The sequence below is a fragment of the Engystomops pustulosus genome, chromosome 1 (genome assembly GCF_040894005.1).
Source record: "Engystomops pustulosus chromosome 1, aEngPut4.maternal, whole genome shotgun sequence".
Classification (NCBI taxonomy): Eukaryota; Metazoa; Chordata; class Amphibia; order Anura; family Leptodactylidae; genus Engystomops; species Engystomops pustulosus.
This window is the reverse complement of record NC_092411.1, coordinates 103,686,281-103,702,279: the sequence shown is the minus strand read 5'-3', so window position 1 is coordinate 103,702,279 and position 15,999 is coordinate 103,686,281. Positions and strand designations below refer to the sequence as shown.

At 42.1% G+C, this 15,999-nt stretch overlaps 1 protein-coding gene across 1 annotated transcript; it reads right to left on the bottom strand.

The window, feature by feature from the left end:
* Window positions 1-410: 410 nt before the first annotated feature.
* On the bottom strand, window positions 411-12,249 carry PCK2 (phosphoenolpyruvate carboxykinase 2, mitochondrial). The gene is made up of 10 exons (XM_072150722.1): window positions 12,006-12,249; window positions 4,527-4,781; window positions 4,143-4,327; window positions 3,819-4,022; window positions 3,537-3,724; window positions 3,247-3,409; window positions 2,948-3,166; window positions 2,700-2,837; window positions 1,411-1,506; window positions 411-1,220 (listed from the first exon to the last, which is right to left on the bottom strand). The coding sequence occupies exons 1-10, from the start codon at window positions 12,032-12,034 to the stop codon at window positions 766-768; spliced, it is 1,932 nt and encodes a 643-aa protein (XP_072006823.1). The 5' UTR covers window positions 12,035-12,249; the 3' UTR covers window positions 411-765.
* Between the last annotated feature and the right edge of the window lie 3,750 nt (window positions 12,250-15,999).

The following is a 15,999-nucleotide window of genomic DNA, read 5'->3' as shown; positions in this document are numbered from 1 at the left end:
TCTCATAATGGAGGGGGAAGGGCAGGAACAAAACAGCACAATGCAGTGTGCAGACCGGAGAAGCCATTCATGAGAAGAATTTACCTGCTCGGCCATGGTCAGAAGATTTATGGTCGGATGCTGGGGCAACCGAAATTGTATACACCAGGACTGATCTGTGAAATGTTGTATTTTTGTTAATAACATTGAATTTGAGAATGTGTTATTTAGTTATCCTGAGTATATTTAAGAATCTTATCTTCATAGCAATAGTCATTTAACATTTTCTAAATATAACATCATCACCTCATTCTTTGCTTCCTTGTACCACTGGGCAATTTTCTATTAAAGCACTTGAATTGTTTACTTTGGGGAAGTCTCCACATGATGCAAATGGATACTAATAGTTAACAAAATAATGACACCGAAGAGAAAAAAGAACCGACTTTACTTGCAATAAAAAAACAAAGATGGACAGGTTAAAAAAAATAAAAACAACAAATTCCTGAGGTCACCTCTAATGGAACCTTGCCGGTTAAGATGGATTGACCATCTGTGCTATAGTTCCTGTGTAGGCTGACTTAACATACACAAGAAAAGTTCATATTCTCATTATTTGGCCAGGATTCTAGTTTTATAAGTAGTGCATGGTTTTGATGCCTAACGTGGCTTCATTTTTGCTAAAGTGATAGAAGTGTGAAATAAGGCACTTATTCTCCATAAATAATGAGGACTGTACCTCACCCTTTTTATGGCTTTTTAGTTTATGGCTTCTGTTTTATCTCTTCACATCTGTTTCACTCTGCTATCCAGGCCATTCAGCTCCTGCATAATTTGTGGCGGCAAGTCATCATTTACTTGCTCAGTCAAGTATTTTCCCACCTCTTGTACTTCTCTTTCCCAAAATCCTTTCGGGAGAGAAAACAGCTGGTTTGTGTCAACTCCACCTAGCCCTTCTAGATTCAATGCCCCCTCAGCAGGGAGATAGCCAATAGATGTCTTCCGAGCACTTTCCTCTCCTTCTACCCTACGGAAGATCCAATCTAGTACCCTAGAATTCTCTCCAAAACCTGGCCATAAGAACTGTCCTTTGTCATCTTTTCGGAACCAGTTGACATGGAAGATTTTAGGTAGATGAAGTCCAGGCCTGTTTTGAAGGCTCAGCCAGTGTGCAAGATAATGGCCAAAATTGTATCCGAAGAAAGGTCTCATTGCAAAAGGATCATGCATGATAACTTTGCCTATAAGACACAACAATGGAAAATAATGATTACACAAATTATATGATAAAACCCACATTAAACTAGTACAACTTGTGACAAATTGGTATTTAAGTAAAATTTATAGAGCACAACATTATTACCTAAGAGTATAAAACAAATTTACCTTACGACATGACATTATGGTGTTATATACTGGTTCTATACTAACCTTTGTGTTCTGCCGCTGCAGTAGCCTCAGACCGCATAGCAGCTCCAACAAACACGCCATGGTTCCAGTTGAAGCTCTCGTAGACCAAAGGGACACCTAGGAAATAGATTTCTTTGTTTATTATTTATACAGGGGATGTGTTTATTATCCAGGGGCTTAACTTGAGGTGGTACAGACCATGTGGTTGTAACTGGGACCTAGAAGCCCCAGGACCATAATGGGGCAGATTTACTTACCCGGTCCATTCGCGATCCAGCGGCGCGTTCTCTGCGCTGGATTCGGGTCCGGCCGGGATTCATTAAAGTAGTTCCTCCGCCGTCCACCAGGCGGCGCTGCTGCGCTGAAAAGCATCGGAACGCGCTGGAGTTCAACGGGCCGGGCTGAGTGAAGGTAAGTACAAGCTCCGCAACAAATTTTTTGTTTTAAATGCGGCGGTTTTTCGTTTGGCCACGCCCCCCGATTTCCGTCGCGTGCATGCCAGCGCCGATGCGCCACAATACGATTGCGTGCGCCAAAATCCCGGAGCAATTCAGGGGAAATCGGCGCAAAACGGAAATATTCAGGTAACACGTTGGGAAAACGCGAATCGGGCCCTTAGTAAATGACCCCCAATGTGTCTGTTCCCTATATATTAGAAGACTAGTACAATGAATAATACATTATAGTAAGCAGCCTGATCCAGATTTTGCATTGGGATACAGCAGCTTCAAGTTACAGCTCTCTGTATCAGCTATCCGCTTTCCTCCTTGACTGATATCTGTTGTATATATTTTATGCATGCTCTAAAAGGCTAAATCTATAAATATTAATGGTCTACAAATCTCACAATGGATATCATTACAATATGGGTGGGGGGGGACTAGCACAATTAAAAATAAGTTTAAAATATAAAACTTAGGCCACATGCGGATGACTTTGTGCTATTTGCAGGCACAATCAAGGGGTTGATGGTGGCTGCAAGAGAGGTTGATAATCAAGAGAGGTTATCAAGGAATCTCAATGTCTTTTGTCACAATCTTTCAACACCTCATATATTTTACACATTTTAGCACAAGGTAAAGAACTAAAAATATAAAAAGAAGGCGATGAAAAAGAAGGGACTGCTGGGAAATCACCATATTCTTGGAAATGCTAACAGTAAAAAGTTTTGTCACTCCTATCCAAATCAATTCTGCATAAAATGATTAAGTGACAGGCATGGTACACATAATATATAGATAGACTGTTGCTGAATTATTATGGCATCCTAATGCAGTTGTTATAGCAGATATAAAGTATCTATCCCTTACCCTCAGGTCTTCTACCACCAAAGATGATGGCATCTATGGGAACACCCTCTGGTGACTCCCAAGCTTCATCCATAATAGGACACTGAGCCGCAGGGGCGCAGAAACGTGAATTTGGGTGTGCACAGGGATCTTTATCTCCTGTAGAGAGAAACTTGTTTTACACACTATAAAAGTCAAGAAGCAATGCATATATATATATATATATATATATATATATATATATATAAATAGTAGCGAAGTTATCTTACCTTTTTTCCAGGGTTTTCCAAGCCAGGATGTGACAGTCACACCAGGTGGAAGATCTTGATCCAGTCCTTCCCAGTAGACGCCTCCATCACTAGTCTCTCCCACGTTTGTGAAGACGGTGTTCTTCTCCACTGTATGCAGGGCATTGGGATTTGTTTTTACAGAGGTTCCAGGAGCCACACCAAAGAAGCCGTTTTCTGGGTTAATAGCCCGAAGACGTCCTGTAGGGAAAAGGTTTCATTAATACAGTAGTTGGTTACCCACCACACTCATTTTATTGAATGTATAGCACAATACAAACCTTCACTATCAAATTTCATCCAAGCAATGTCATCTCCCACACATTGTACCTTCCAACCAGGCAGCGATGGGCGCATCATTGCAAGGTTTGTTTTTCCACAGGCACTTGGGAAGGCAGCAGCGATGTATCTTTTACGTCCAGCAGGGTTTGTGATACCCAAAATCTAATGTGCGAAAGAAACCCCATAACAAGATAATATACATATAGCAGAAAAAGATGGCTCAGGAAACAGAAGACAGGGGGTCAAGTGCAGGAGAGAGTATGCAGGGGGCCAAAAGCGCCTCTCTCACCAGCATATGCTCAGCCAGCCAGCCCTCATCCTTGGCAATTCGGGAGGCTATGCGCAGAGCGAAGCATTTTTTTCCCAAGAGAGAATTTCCTCCGTATCCACTACCAAAAGAGACAATCTCCCTGTTATCGGGAACATGCGCAATAAGTGTCTTTTCAGGGTTGCAAGGCCATGAGTTCACCAGGGGGGCTGCACAGAAGACATAAATTGGGTATCTTTAGTTATTTGATCTGTATACTGCATTTGCAGAGTGAAATAATTAGTACTATAAGAATATTCTTACCCTTTAAGGGGAGTGGTTGCCCCACAGAGTGTAGACATTTCACAAAGTCGCCATCTCCTATAGCATCCAAAACTGGGGTGCCCATACGTGTCATAATACGCATACTGGCCACTACATATGGAGAGTCTGTTAGCTGTACTCCATATTTAGATAATGGGGAACCAACTGGGCCCATGCTGAATGGCAATACATACATAGTACGACCTGGGAAAAGAGAAGCCAAACCATGATCCATTAACACAAATAATCACTTATATATTTACACCAACTACAGAGAGCGATTAATGCCTGGTTGTAATGTTAGACCCATAGTAGTTTACAAACCTTTCATACAACCAGGGAAGCGATCACTCTTTGCTCTCTCAAAATCTCCAGGGGACATCCAGTTACCAAGCTGCCCCTTGGCTCCATCTGTGGGAATTGGAACAGTATCCCGCTGGTTTGTAGTTACTATAACGGTCTTACTCTCAACTCGAGCCACATCCTTTGGATCAGTTCTAGCCAACCAGCTGGAGGATGAATAAGAAAATAAAGCAGAAGGGCACATAAAGAGGAGTAAATTAGCAATAAACTATAGTACACATGCAGGCAGTATAGTAAAGCAGAGCTAAAGAGTAATGGGCAGTGCAATTGGTAAAGCCATGGGGAATGTGCTATTAGAATATCATGGGGATTCAGAAACACTGTTTGCAAGCTAATCTTACTCACCAGTTTGGGTACTTGTGCAGTTTCTTTATCATACCCTCTTGCTGTAAAACAGTCAGGATGGTGTCATTTTCCGAAGCAGTGCCATCACATATATGGATGTTTGAAGGCTCACACAATTCAGCTCCTCGTATCACAAATTCTCGGACACCAGGAGGAAGACGCTCTATTTGCTTACTCAGGGCCTGCAGAGCATGTGCTTTTCGGCTGCTTACTTGCTGTGACTTCACCCATGCCTTAACAGCTCTGGAGCATGGCCTGTGCAAAGAATAAAAATAACAATTAACAAGTTTTAAATTAACAAATAAAAGCTTGCTATAACTTATAACTCCTCATATACATCATAAGTAATGATATGTCATATATATGTTTGTTCAAGCATAGATGTGGCCATAATGGGTTTTCAACCTGCTTTGAAGCCAAAGAGTAAAATAAATCAATGTCTGGTCAACCCTGCTGAACACAGGAAATTCTTACCTATAAATGATTAATTGAAAATTATATTTTATTGCCAAAGCAGTTACCTTAACCCCGTCAAGACTGCCATACGGCTAAACGTGTCTTATCTGCCCATGCTCCATGCAGATAGCTCATATATAATGTATACATCAAGACAGTGGCATAATTTAAATGGTCATATCTCCTGAACAATGGCACCGAGTCACACAGTGTCAGGAACTGGATCTTTCCACTGTTAAATTTACAGTAAAAGATTTTTAAGTACATATCTGGACTCCCAACTATAAATTTAAAGGTGGATATCTCCAGTTCTGTTTCACCTAGAAACACAATCCTGATATCAATCATTGCTCAAATTAATAAAGGGAACACTCAAATAACATTGAATATTTTGTTCTGTACAAAGTTGAATGTGCTTGAATGTGAATCATCAATGGAAATCACATTTTTTAACCAATGGAGGCCTGGATTTGGAGTAACCCCTAAAATTAAAGTGGAAAAACACACTATAGGCTTATCCAACTTTGATCTAATGTCATTAAAACAAATCAAAATGAGGCTCAGTATTGTTTGTGTCCACCACATGCCTGTATGACCTCCCTACGACTCCTGATGCTCCTGATGAGGTTGCAGTTGGTCTCCTGTGGGATCTTCTCCTAAAGCATCCGCCAACTCCTGGACAGTCTGTGGTGGCAATGTGACGTTGGTGGATGGAGCAAGACATAATATCCCAGATTTGTTCAATCAGATTCAGGTCTGGGGAACAAGCAGGCCAGTCTATAGCTTCAGTGCCTTCATCTTGCAGGAACTGCTGACACACTCCATCCACATGAGGTCTAGCACTGTCCTGTGTTAGGAGAAACCAAAGGCCAACCAAACCAACATTTGGTCTCACAAGGGGTCTAAGGATCTCATCTTGGTACTTAATGGCAGTCAGGCTACCTCTGGTGATCAAACGGAGGGCTGTGGGGCCTTCCAAAGAAAGGCCACCCTACACCATTATTGACCCATGGTCAAACCAGTCATGCTTAAAGCTGTTGCAGGCAACAGATCGCTCTCCATGGCATCTCCAGACTTTGTCATGTCTGTCACATGTCCTCAGTGTGAACCTCTTTTTATATGTGAAGAGCACAGGGCGCAAGTGGTGAATCCTGGTGTTCTCTGGCAAATGCCAAGCGTCCTGTATGGTATGGGCTGTGACCACAACCCTCATTTATGGACGTCGGGCCCTCATACCATCCTAATGGAGTAGTTTTCTAACCATTCGTGCAGACACATGCACATTTGTGGCCTGCTGGAGGTCATTTTGGCAGTGCTCCTCCTGTTCCTCCTTGCAAAAAGGTCAAGCTAACGGTCCTGCTGCTGGGTTGTTCCCCTCCTACGGCCCCCTCCTGTCTTCTGATAGCGCCTCCAGCCGCTGGGCACTACGTTGACAGAAACCGCAAAACCTTCTTGCCACAGCTTGCATTGATGTGCCATCCTGGATGAGCTGCACTACCTGAGCCACTTGTGTGGGTTGTAAAGTCTGTTTCATGCTACCACGAGTTTGAAAGCACCACTAACATTCAAAATTGACCAAAGCATCAGCCAGAAAGCATTGGTACTGAGAAGTGGTCTGTGGTTCCCTCCTGCAGAACCTGCGCTTCTCTATGGAGAGGGAAGGGATGACCAGCGCACCCAGGCAAGCACACTATAGTCCGAAGGAAGCCTAAAGGGGAGATTCTTATCTAACCTCAGCTGAAGGCAAAGTGCAGACGGAGTTGCAGAAGACAATTAGCAAAAGTACATGCACCCTCTGTTTTTGAACCTGGAAAATTGTCATGGATTGACACTCTACATATTTAGAATTTTGGTAAAGGTTTCTACAATTTTACCGCTTATTAAAAAAAAAATATGGGAAAAATTGAATTTTTTGCTTTTGCTCATTCTATAAAAATTTTTATTAATACAATTGTTCTATCAATTTAAAGTCTAACATATCATGGAAAAAACACAGTAGAAATTCTTATGATATGTTAAGATATCATCATTTAAAAAGGTCTACAATAGATTGCACAAATTGACTGGAACCAGGCACCTATGACCCTCGGTAATGAAGGGGATTAAAAAGTAATCTGCAAGAATTATGTTAGAGCATGTGGTGCTAAACAGATTGATATATGTTTTTTTTTTAAAACAATTTACAAAAACAACAAAGAACAAACTACTTTTTTAATCCATTCATGTCTTTGCTAGGTCTATGCTTAGCGCCAGTCAAGGGGATGGCCCTATCAGATACTGGCAACTGTTGACCAAATCGCTAAATACTAAATTCTAAGCCTAAAAATAGAAATGGTTTTATGGGTTTATTAAATGGGTTTATAGTATACTAGAATAAAAAAAATACATGTCTTTGAAAAATCATACTTCCTCTAGGTGTACAACATACACAATACCAGTTTAAAGGAAACCTACCACTTGAAGAGGCAGATATAAGGGGGAACTACCGAGCACCAGCTCAGGGTGAGCTGGTGCCAGAGCTTAGTTTTGTTAGTGTTTTAAACCACAGCATTGCGGTTTAAAACACTTTTTAAACTTTATGGCCGAAGCTGCTTCGGCGCAGGGAGGTACGCGCTCGACGCACCATGCGCGCGACCATGCACGCGGCTACATAGGAAGTGAATGAGAGCCGCGGGCACGGTCGCGCGCATGGTGCGCCGAGCGCGTACCTCCCTGCGCCGAAGCAGCTTCGGCTATAAAGTTTAAAAAGTGTTTTAAACCGCGATACAGCGGTTTAAAACACTAACGAAACTAAGCCCCGGCACCAGCTCACTCTGAGCTGGTGCTCAGTAGTTCCCCCTTATATCTGCCTCTTCAAGTGGTAGGTTTCCTTTAAAGCTAACGTATTGGATTTAGTTTTTTATCTTGATGTAGTCATGCAGTACTCTTTTTGACCTGTTCTATATGATTTATTTAATTAAGGAACAACCCAGAAGAACAAGATTAAAGTTGTTACCTATATCTACTAGAAGGTTGTTTTTTACTTAGTACCTCAAAGTTTCAGGGTATAGTAACTGCAGAGTCATCTATTCCCTGAATATTCCCTATGCATCTTGGTTTGCTAAACTCTGCAATTATATTACTCCACCTCTGTAACCTTCAACCCCAGCACTTGATAAACACCACGTACAAAGTTCTAAGGTCATCGCCAAGATATGCAGACACACAGGATAAACATGTATTCAGCATTTACCTACTAAGCGCCTGTCTCAAAATATACTGCTAATAAATCAGAATCTTAGAAGGAACAGATACATTTCTAAGGAAGTGAGTCATATCCATATAGCCTGAAACTATTTTGGAAGATCTGAACATATAACCTGATATCCTGCATACATATAATATGGGTACATCACAGTACTACTCCTCCTATCCTGCATATATAATACTGGCACATCAAAGTACTACTCCTCCAATCCTTCATATATAATTTGGGCACATCAAAGTACTACTCCTCCTATCCTGCATATATAATGTGGGCACATCAAAGTACTACTCCTCCTATCATGTACATATAATATGGGAACATCAAAGTACTACTCCTCCTATCCTGCATATACAATATGGGAGAATTACTACTCCCCTTTTAAGTAATATTTATAATATGGGTCGGCTCCAGGTTTCATTAGGCCCCTGGGCGACAGAGCCTCAGTGGGCCCCTTTGCAGTGAACTCACATGGCTGCATTAAAAATTCAGAAACTAATACAGTTCCCTAAAATATTCCCTAATTCATCATCCCAAACAGCCCTCTCATGGTTATTTTAAATAAAACCCCCCTCCCCCCCTATAGATTCATTAGATACAGCCCCCTCACCCCCATGGATTCCTTAAGTACAGCCTTATGTGCCCCCCCAAAGCAGCTATGGGCTCCGGGACTTGCCTGGGTATGACCAGTGCTGGCGCCGGCCCTGCACACAGTACAGAATTACTCCTCCTGTGCTATATAGTTTTGCACAGCACTTTATGATGAGTAACACTATTATTTTAAATGTATGGGCACAGTACTATTACTCCTATTCTGTATATATGGGAACTGCACAGGAATAAGATTTTTATCATGTATATATGGGCACAGCGGTTTTTCTTTTATAAATGTCCAACTTAATTTCAAAGCAGCTTTATACAACATGTTCTGTTCTGTTGTTTTCCTGTGAAGTGCCATTTAAGGGAAGCTTACTACTAGCCAATTGCAGGTCTTAGACTGGAATAAAGAGGTCAGGTACAATTTATTTTTCATATTGCCATGATGCCGCTGCTCTTAAATTAATTTTTTCAATCCTTTGAAGCCATTCATATGCTGCATCTGAATTGCATTGATAAATACAATTCAAGCACAGCGGGAGTGTGCAGATTAATTTATACCTAAAAGCTTACCACATGTTATGCATTGTTCACCTGGTTCTTGTTACTGTTTGCAAGCAGTTAGAATCGGCTAATCTCCAGCCCTAGACATCCATCTGACAGTATAGATTCAAATTAGCATATTTCTTACTTAAGCTATCCTGCTAACTAACTATGCTAATTAGGTTCACTACTATAAGATAAGTAGTCCTGGGCTGTAGCAGACAGTCTGGAACCATTCATCTGACAGTAGAAAACCAAAAATATTTACATTGATTACTCAGAAGAAGAAAAACAAATATAATTGGTGCCAAAAATCCTAAATTACTCTTTTACTGTTTGTTTCCTTTTGAAATTGCGAAAACAACGCTGAAAAATTCAATGCTGCACAGAAGTGTTGAAAATAAATTATAAAAAGAGGATACATTGGAAAGCAATTTTTGATTTTAGACGCTCTGTACTGCTAGTGTACCTTGGTGTACAAAGCAATGAATGATAGGAGCTCCAGTGTTAGCTTAGTACACATTACTCTGATATGACCTCCCTGCAGACAGACACTAAGGGGTGTTAGGGGTTAAATAAATGTTATAAGTGCCAAGCACTAAAACGATGGCATGCAAAGTATATTGGTGTTGTATCATTTTGCAAAGAGCCAAAATAAGAGCCAGAAAATCTGTAGTCATTTTGTAACGGTAGTTCCGGCCTCCCAATGTTAACGATGTGTGTTGTTATTCACATTTATATCTAAGCGGTGTATATACTGCCCTATTTAAGGATGCCCTTACACCTAGGATTGTTAACCCAGGACTAGCTCCATATATGCTTGACCATGTTTATGTCATGGGGTTAAAGAGTCAACCTCAATTCCACAATCGAGATGTATGTTCACCCACATTGCAATGACCCACCCCAGGCCCTGTAGGCTCTGTTTTTTTTGGTTATTCCTTATCTTTAGTCTAATCATCCACTATGTACTGATAAGTGTTTCATCTCTTATAATGAGGCTCTGGCATGTGCCCAGGTTTGCCTTCTGCTGACACAAGCCCTAAGGTCCCCACAACAACAACAGGAAGTGCTAGCAGCCTCCAATGGCTTACATAGTGGCATGTGTGCTGAATGTAACTTTATATGTGTACATATAATTCTAACCCTCTCTGTCCTACAGATCCATCCTGGATAGCTGCCTCTGAATTCTTTCCTGTTACAGACTATTACTGTTCCTATCTAGTCTTTTGCACCACATAGACTACAAGTATTTTCCTGAGGCTTTCTGTGTCTGATCATATATCATGTGCAGGGGTAGGTGATGCAATGTCATATAATAATCCAGTGCTGAGCATGAAACTATGTCTTATACTAGCTCAGTATTGATGATCCTGCCTTGGTCATCAGTTATTTCATACCCCAATCTTACTGTAAGATTCCAGAATAACATGACATTTGACCCTCACCTGATACTACTGTGCCTGTCCTAGATATACTGATGCTGTTCTGATCATATCCACATCATATATACAACTTATCCAATTATTGATGATATACTTATCATAGATGAATAAGCCTGTTCTAATTATGTTTCCATCTTATAAATGAACCAGTCCTGATCATATATAGTACTGACCATGCACCTATCATATAGTACTGACCATGTACCTATCCTATAGTACTGACCATGTACCTATCCTATAGTACTGACCATGTACCTATCATATAGTACTGACCATGTACCTATCATATAGTACTGACCATGTACCTATCCTATAGTACTGACCATGTACCTATCATATAGCACTGACCATGTACCTATCATATAGTACTGACCATGTACCTATCATATAGTACTGACCATGTACCTATCATATAGCACTGACCATGTACCTATCATATAGTACTGACCATGCACCTATCATATAGTACTGACTATGTACCTATCATATAGTACTGACCATGCACCTATCATATAGTACTGACCATGCACCTATCATATAGTACTGACTATGTACCTATCATATAGTACTGACCATGCACCTATCATATAGTACTGACCATGTACCTATCATATAGTACTGACCACGTACCTATCATATAGTACTGACCATGTACCTATCATATAGTACTGACCATTTACCTATCATATAGTACTGACCATGTACCTATCATATAGTACTGACCATGTACCTATCATATAGTACTGACCATGTACCTATCCTATAGTACTGACCATGTACCTATCATATAGTACTGACCATGTACCTATCCTATAGTACTGACCATGTACCTATCATATAGTACTGACCATGTACCTATCATATAGTACTGACCATGTACCTATCCTATAGTACTGACCATGTACCTATCATATAGTACTGACCATGTACCTATCATATAGTACTGACCATTTACCTATCATATAGTACTGACCATGTACCTATCATATAGTACTGACCATGTACCTATCATATAGTACTGACCATGTACCTATCATATAGAATCATAAAGCTGTCAGGTCCATTCTCCATCCAGCATAGTGTCTGACCTTCACGTTATGATCCCGGTTCGGTCCCTCTAGCTGTGACTCAGTACATTAGTGATATGGAGGTATCACCTTGGACCTAGTAACTTTATGCCCTCTTCTGACTTACCCCAGCACGCGCACGGAGAAGGAGGGCATGTTGGCAGCAGCGGCAGGAGTCGGACAGCCGGAGGTCGGTGAGATCCTGCAGGATGAGGAGCAGGGGGAGGTGTGGGGATACACTGTCCAGGGAGGGACTGGGGGTAGGGACACCACGAGGGGGGCAGGACAACGCCAGACCGGTTTGGGGTGGTGAATTGGACCAAAGGTCTTGTTTGCCGCTACGTGTGTTACATCCTGTTAGAGGCGACTGCCAGCGCCCACATGGTGTGGCATGGTGTCTGCCCTCCTCCCCCCACAGAACTGCCGGTACTCCTGCCATTGGTCGCCGAGTGCCAGGCCCCCAGACCCTGCACCTCACCCACACCATGACTCAGATTTGGAGGATGAGGCTAGACACCTCCTTCCAGAACATCCTCCTCCTCCTCCTAGCGAGCTGATGTAACTGTGCCCTGCTATGAGGTAGTAGTCTGCGCCACATGTGCACATACCGGCACGTAGTCACCCTGCAGCAGCGGTATGTACATGCCTCAGTACAAGGGGCTGTGGAAACCCCTCAGCTCTCTCATGAGTGGGGAAACTACTGGCTATGGGGGCTTGATACTAGAAGGTGGAGGGACCACATTTATCAGTGTGATGCCCCTTATACTACTGTGTCCAATTAAAGGGAACCAGTCATCAGGTTTTCACCATTAAACCTAATGACAGGTCCCCACAGAAGTATTCATATCTAGCTCAGATATAGCTAAAATCATTTTCCAAAAAAGTTACTGGGACCTCGCCCGGAGACTCGCCGAGTCACAAGGGTCAAGTTAAGAGATGTGTTTGACTCTTTGAAGAGAGTTCATGAGGGAGTGGCAAATGAGAGTTGGCTGTGTGCAACTTTGCCCAACTTCCTCATTCCAGCTTCTTTTAAGGATTTCTCTTCAGCAAGTCACACACAGCCAATGTCTCTCTCAACCCCTCACCCCCCTCCCTCAGGAATTCTCTTCAGCAAGTCACACACAGCAAATGTCTCTCTCAACCCCTCATACCACAACGGTTTATAAAATGAAAGCTGAGCTCTGAGTGGTTGCCATGGGCAACTAGAACAGTTTTTCCTCAGACACTTTTGATAAATCTCCCCCATCGTCTTTCTCATTGCTGAAGTTGTGCAGTTATAGTAAAATATTTCTTAAAAAAAAAGAACACTGTGTCTCCAGTGCTGCCTTAACATCAGAATAGTGCTGTCTACAGTTGGGTGTCTTTTTCTTTCAGAAGGGAATTACTGGTCATCTAATTATCTCTTGCCATGTCACAAGACTTCCTAAAAGTGGGGTATTGATGCATAAACCCTTTTTAAAGGGGTTATCCAGGTTCTAAAAATTACTGTTCTTACCTCCTCCGGCGCCGCCGATGTCCCGCGCCGCGGTCCCTTCGATCCGTGCCCCTGTTTGTTTACAGGGGCACAGAAGCCACTCACAGGGAGCTTCTGGTCAGCGATGTGGCCGGCTCCTCCCATCCGTCCCTATCTCTCAGCATTGTAAGCACTGGGAGATGGTGTTAGATGGGAGCTTCCGGCCAGTGCACAGAGAAGACCAGCCACGGCGCGGGACATCAGCGGCGCCGGACGAGGTAAGTACATGTTTATTATTTTTAAATAGCCCTCCCAGCCCTGCCCTCAGTAATTTTTAAAACCCGGATAACCCTTTTAAAAAGGGTTTATGCATCAATACCCGACTTTTAAGAAGTCTTGTGGCATGGAAAAAACCCAGATAACCCCTTTTACCACCCTGGAATCATAGCCAGTTATCCTCAGCAGAGCATGCATAGGTTTTAAGACTCTGTACACCTGCAAAGGCAAGAAGTTTAGTTTCTTCTCTCATATACTACTTCATATAGAGTGTGCAATGTGAAATGAAAACCCTAATGAAGAATAAAATATCATAATATCTTAAACGGGTTATCCGGGTATAAAAATTTACTTAGTTCCGGGCTGGGGAGGGCTATTTAAAAATAATAAACATGTACTTACCTCCTCCGGCTCTACTGATGTCCCGCTGCCGGTCTTCTCTGTGCGCCGGTTTGTTTACAGGGGAACACAGGTACCTTACGGCCGGCAGCTTACAACGCTGTCAGATATGGATGGATGGGAGGAGCCGGCCACAACGCAAACCAGAAGCTCCCTGTGCACGGCTTCTGTGCCCCTGTAAACAAACAGGGGCACGGATCAAACGGACCGCGGCGCGGGACATCAGCGGCAACAGAGGAGGTAAGTACACGTTTATTATTTTTAAATAGCCCGCCCCAGCCCGGCCATAAGCAACTTTTTATACCTAGATAACCCCTTTAAAAGAATTCTTTAGCTAACAGTTCTAAGCCTCATTGTTATACACTAGGAAGTTGCATTGGACTACCATTGGAAACAGCCCAGTGCAGTGGAGCAGCAGACTATAACAATAATGTGCAACATATTTAGAACAGTATGGGGATGTCAAAGGGGACATAGATATTATACGTCCGTCTAAACAATCTTCCCATTGATAGCTATCATATGTCTAACGCCATCTGAAGTATGTGGCCACTAAGATAAACAAACACACTAGAAGGAGAGTTTTTATAGCCACAGGCATAACTAGTCCCATCGCTGCAGTGTATGACATAGCTCCCATATGCTCCATTTAGAAGCACAGTGTAGTAACATACAGTATTTACATCTCTGCCACAGGAATATTAACCTGAATATTAGTGACCAGTCAATAAAATCTCTCAATTTATCTCATGATGTAGATAATAATATTCCTCAGCACTGTACAGAGGTTCTTGTAACTTACATCAGTGCATATTCTACTCCTACATGAACCTTGTATGGTGTTTTCCATCAAAACCTTGTGCATCTTTGGAGTTCACACATCTTTCTACAGAAAAGATAGTGTACAAAGTACACATTTTATCATAGGGCTTGTAAAACAAAGCATGAAAGAAGCATGAAAACTCATCTAAGTGCATAAAATCAATAGTAAAACTTCCCAATGGAAAGCAAACAGCATAAAGATACAGTTCATTTCCACATGACTAGACTGTGAAATCTGTGATAAGCTGGAGTCATATGGGTAATACCAAATACTGAATTTACAATGTGATATGGATTATTTACAGAATGAGTCCTTCCATACAGCTGACAAACAGGTATTTTGGCTTTTATCAGGACAATTGAGTCATTTGCATATATTGACAACTTTGCTGGGATTGTTCCAGCACATAAGACAAGCAGACGCTGTTAGCACAATAAGGGGGAATATATTATGTCCTGCATTTCTGGCTCACAAAATAAAGCCTTTGTAATATTTTTGGCTCTCTTGTGCAAATGTGTGTGACAGATTACATTTTTCAACACTCCATCCAGTTTATAAATGGCTGGGAAAGTGAATGTATTTAGCCTGCTAAGTCCGATTTATCAAATAAAGATATTTCTTAAAATGGGTCACAATCTCACTCCCGTAGATGCATACCTCCCAACTTGTGGGGGGGGGGGGAGAAAGAGGGACAAATAGTCCCTCGCCCTTTTTTCTAAACCACACCCATTGCCCTTCCATTGCCCCAACCGCATTGACTTTAATGGCCCCCACATAGTATAAGACTCGTTACTGTGGCCAACCTTCCTATGGACCTATATAATGCTCCCTAATGCAACTTGGCAACATGTAATACCCATTCTTTAATTTTATCCTCCCTTTCCTTTTGTTTTTCGCTTTTATTTATCTTCCCAAACTTATATATAATACTATCTGAACTCCTACCCCAACCCTCCTTAACCCCTTAACGCTCTGCGCCGTAGCTCTACGGCGCAGAGGTATAGGGAATGTATGAAGAGGGCTCATGGGCTGAGTCCTCATCATACAGAGGTGGGGGTTGTTGCATATTGCAGCAAACCCCCACCGCTAATAACCGCAGTCGGTGCTTGCAGCCGCGGCTATTAACCCTTTCAATGCCGCCGGCAAAGTCGCCGGCGGCCCCTAACGTCA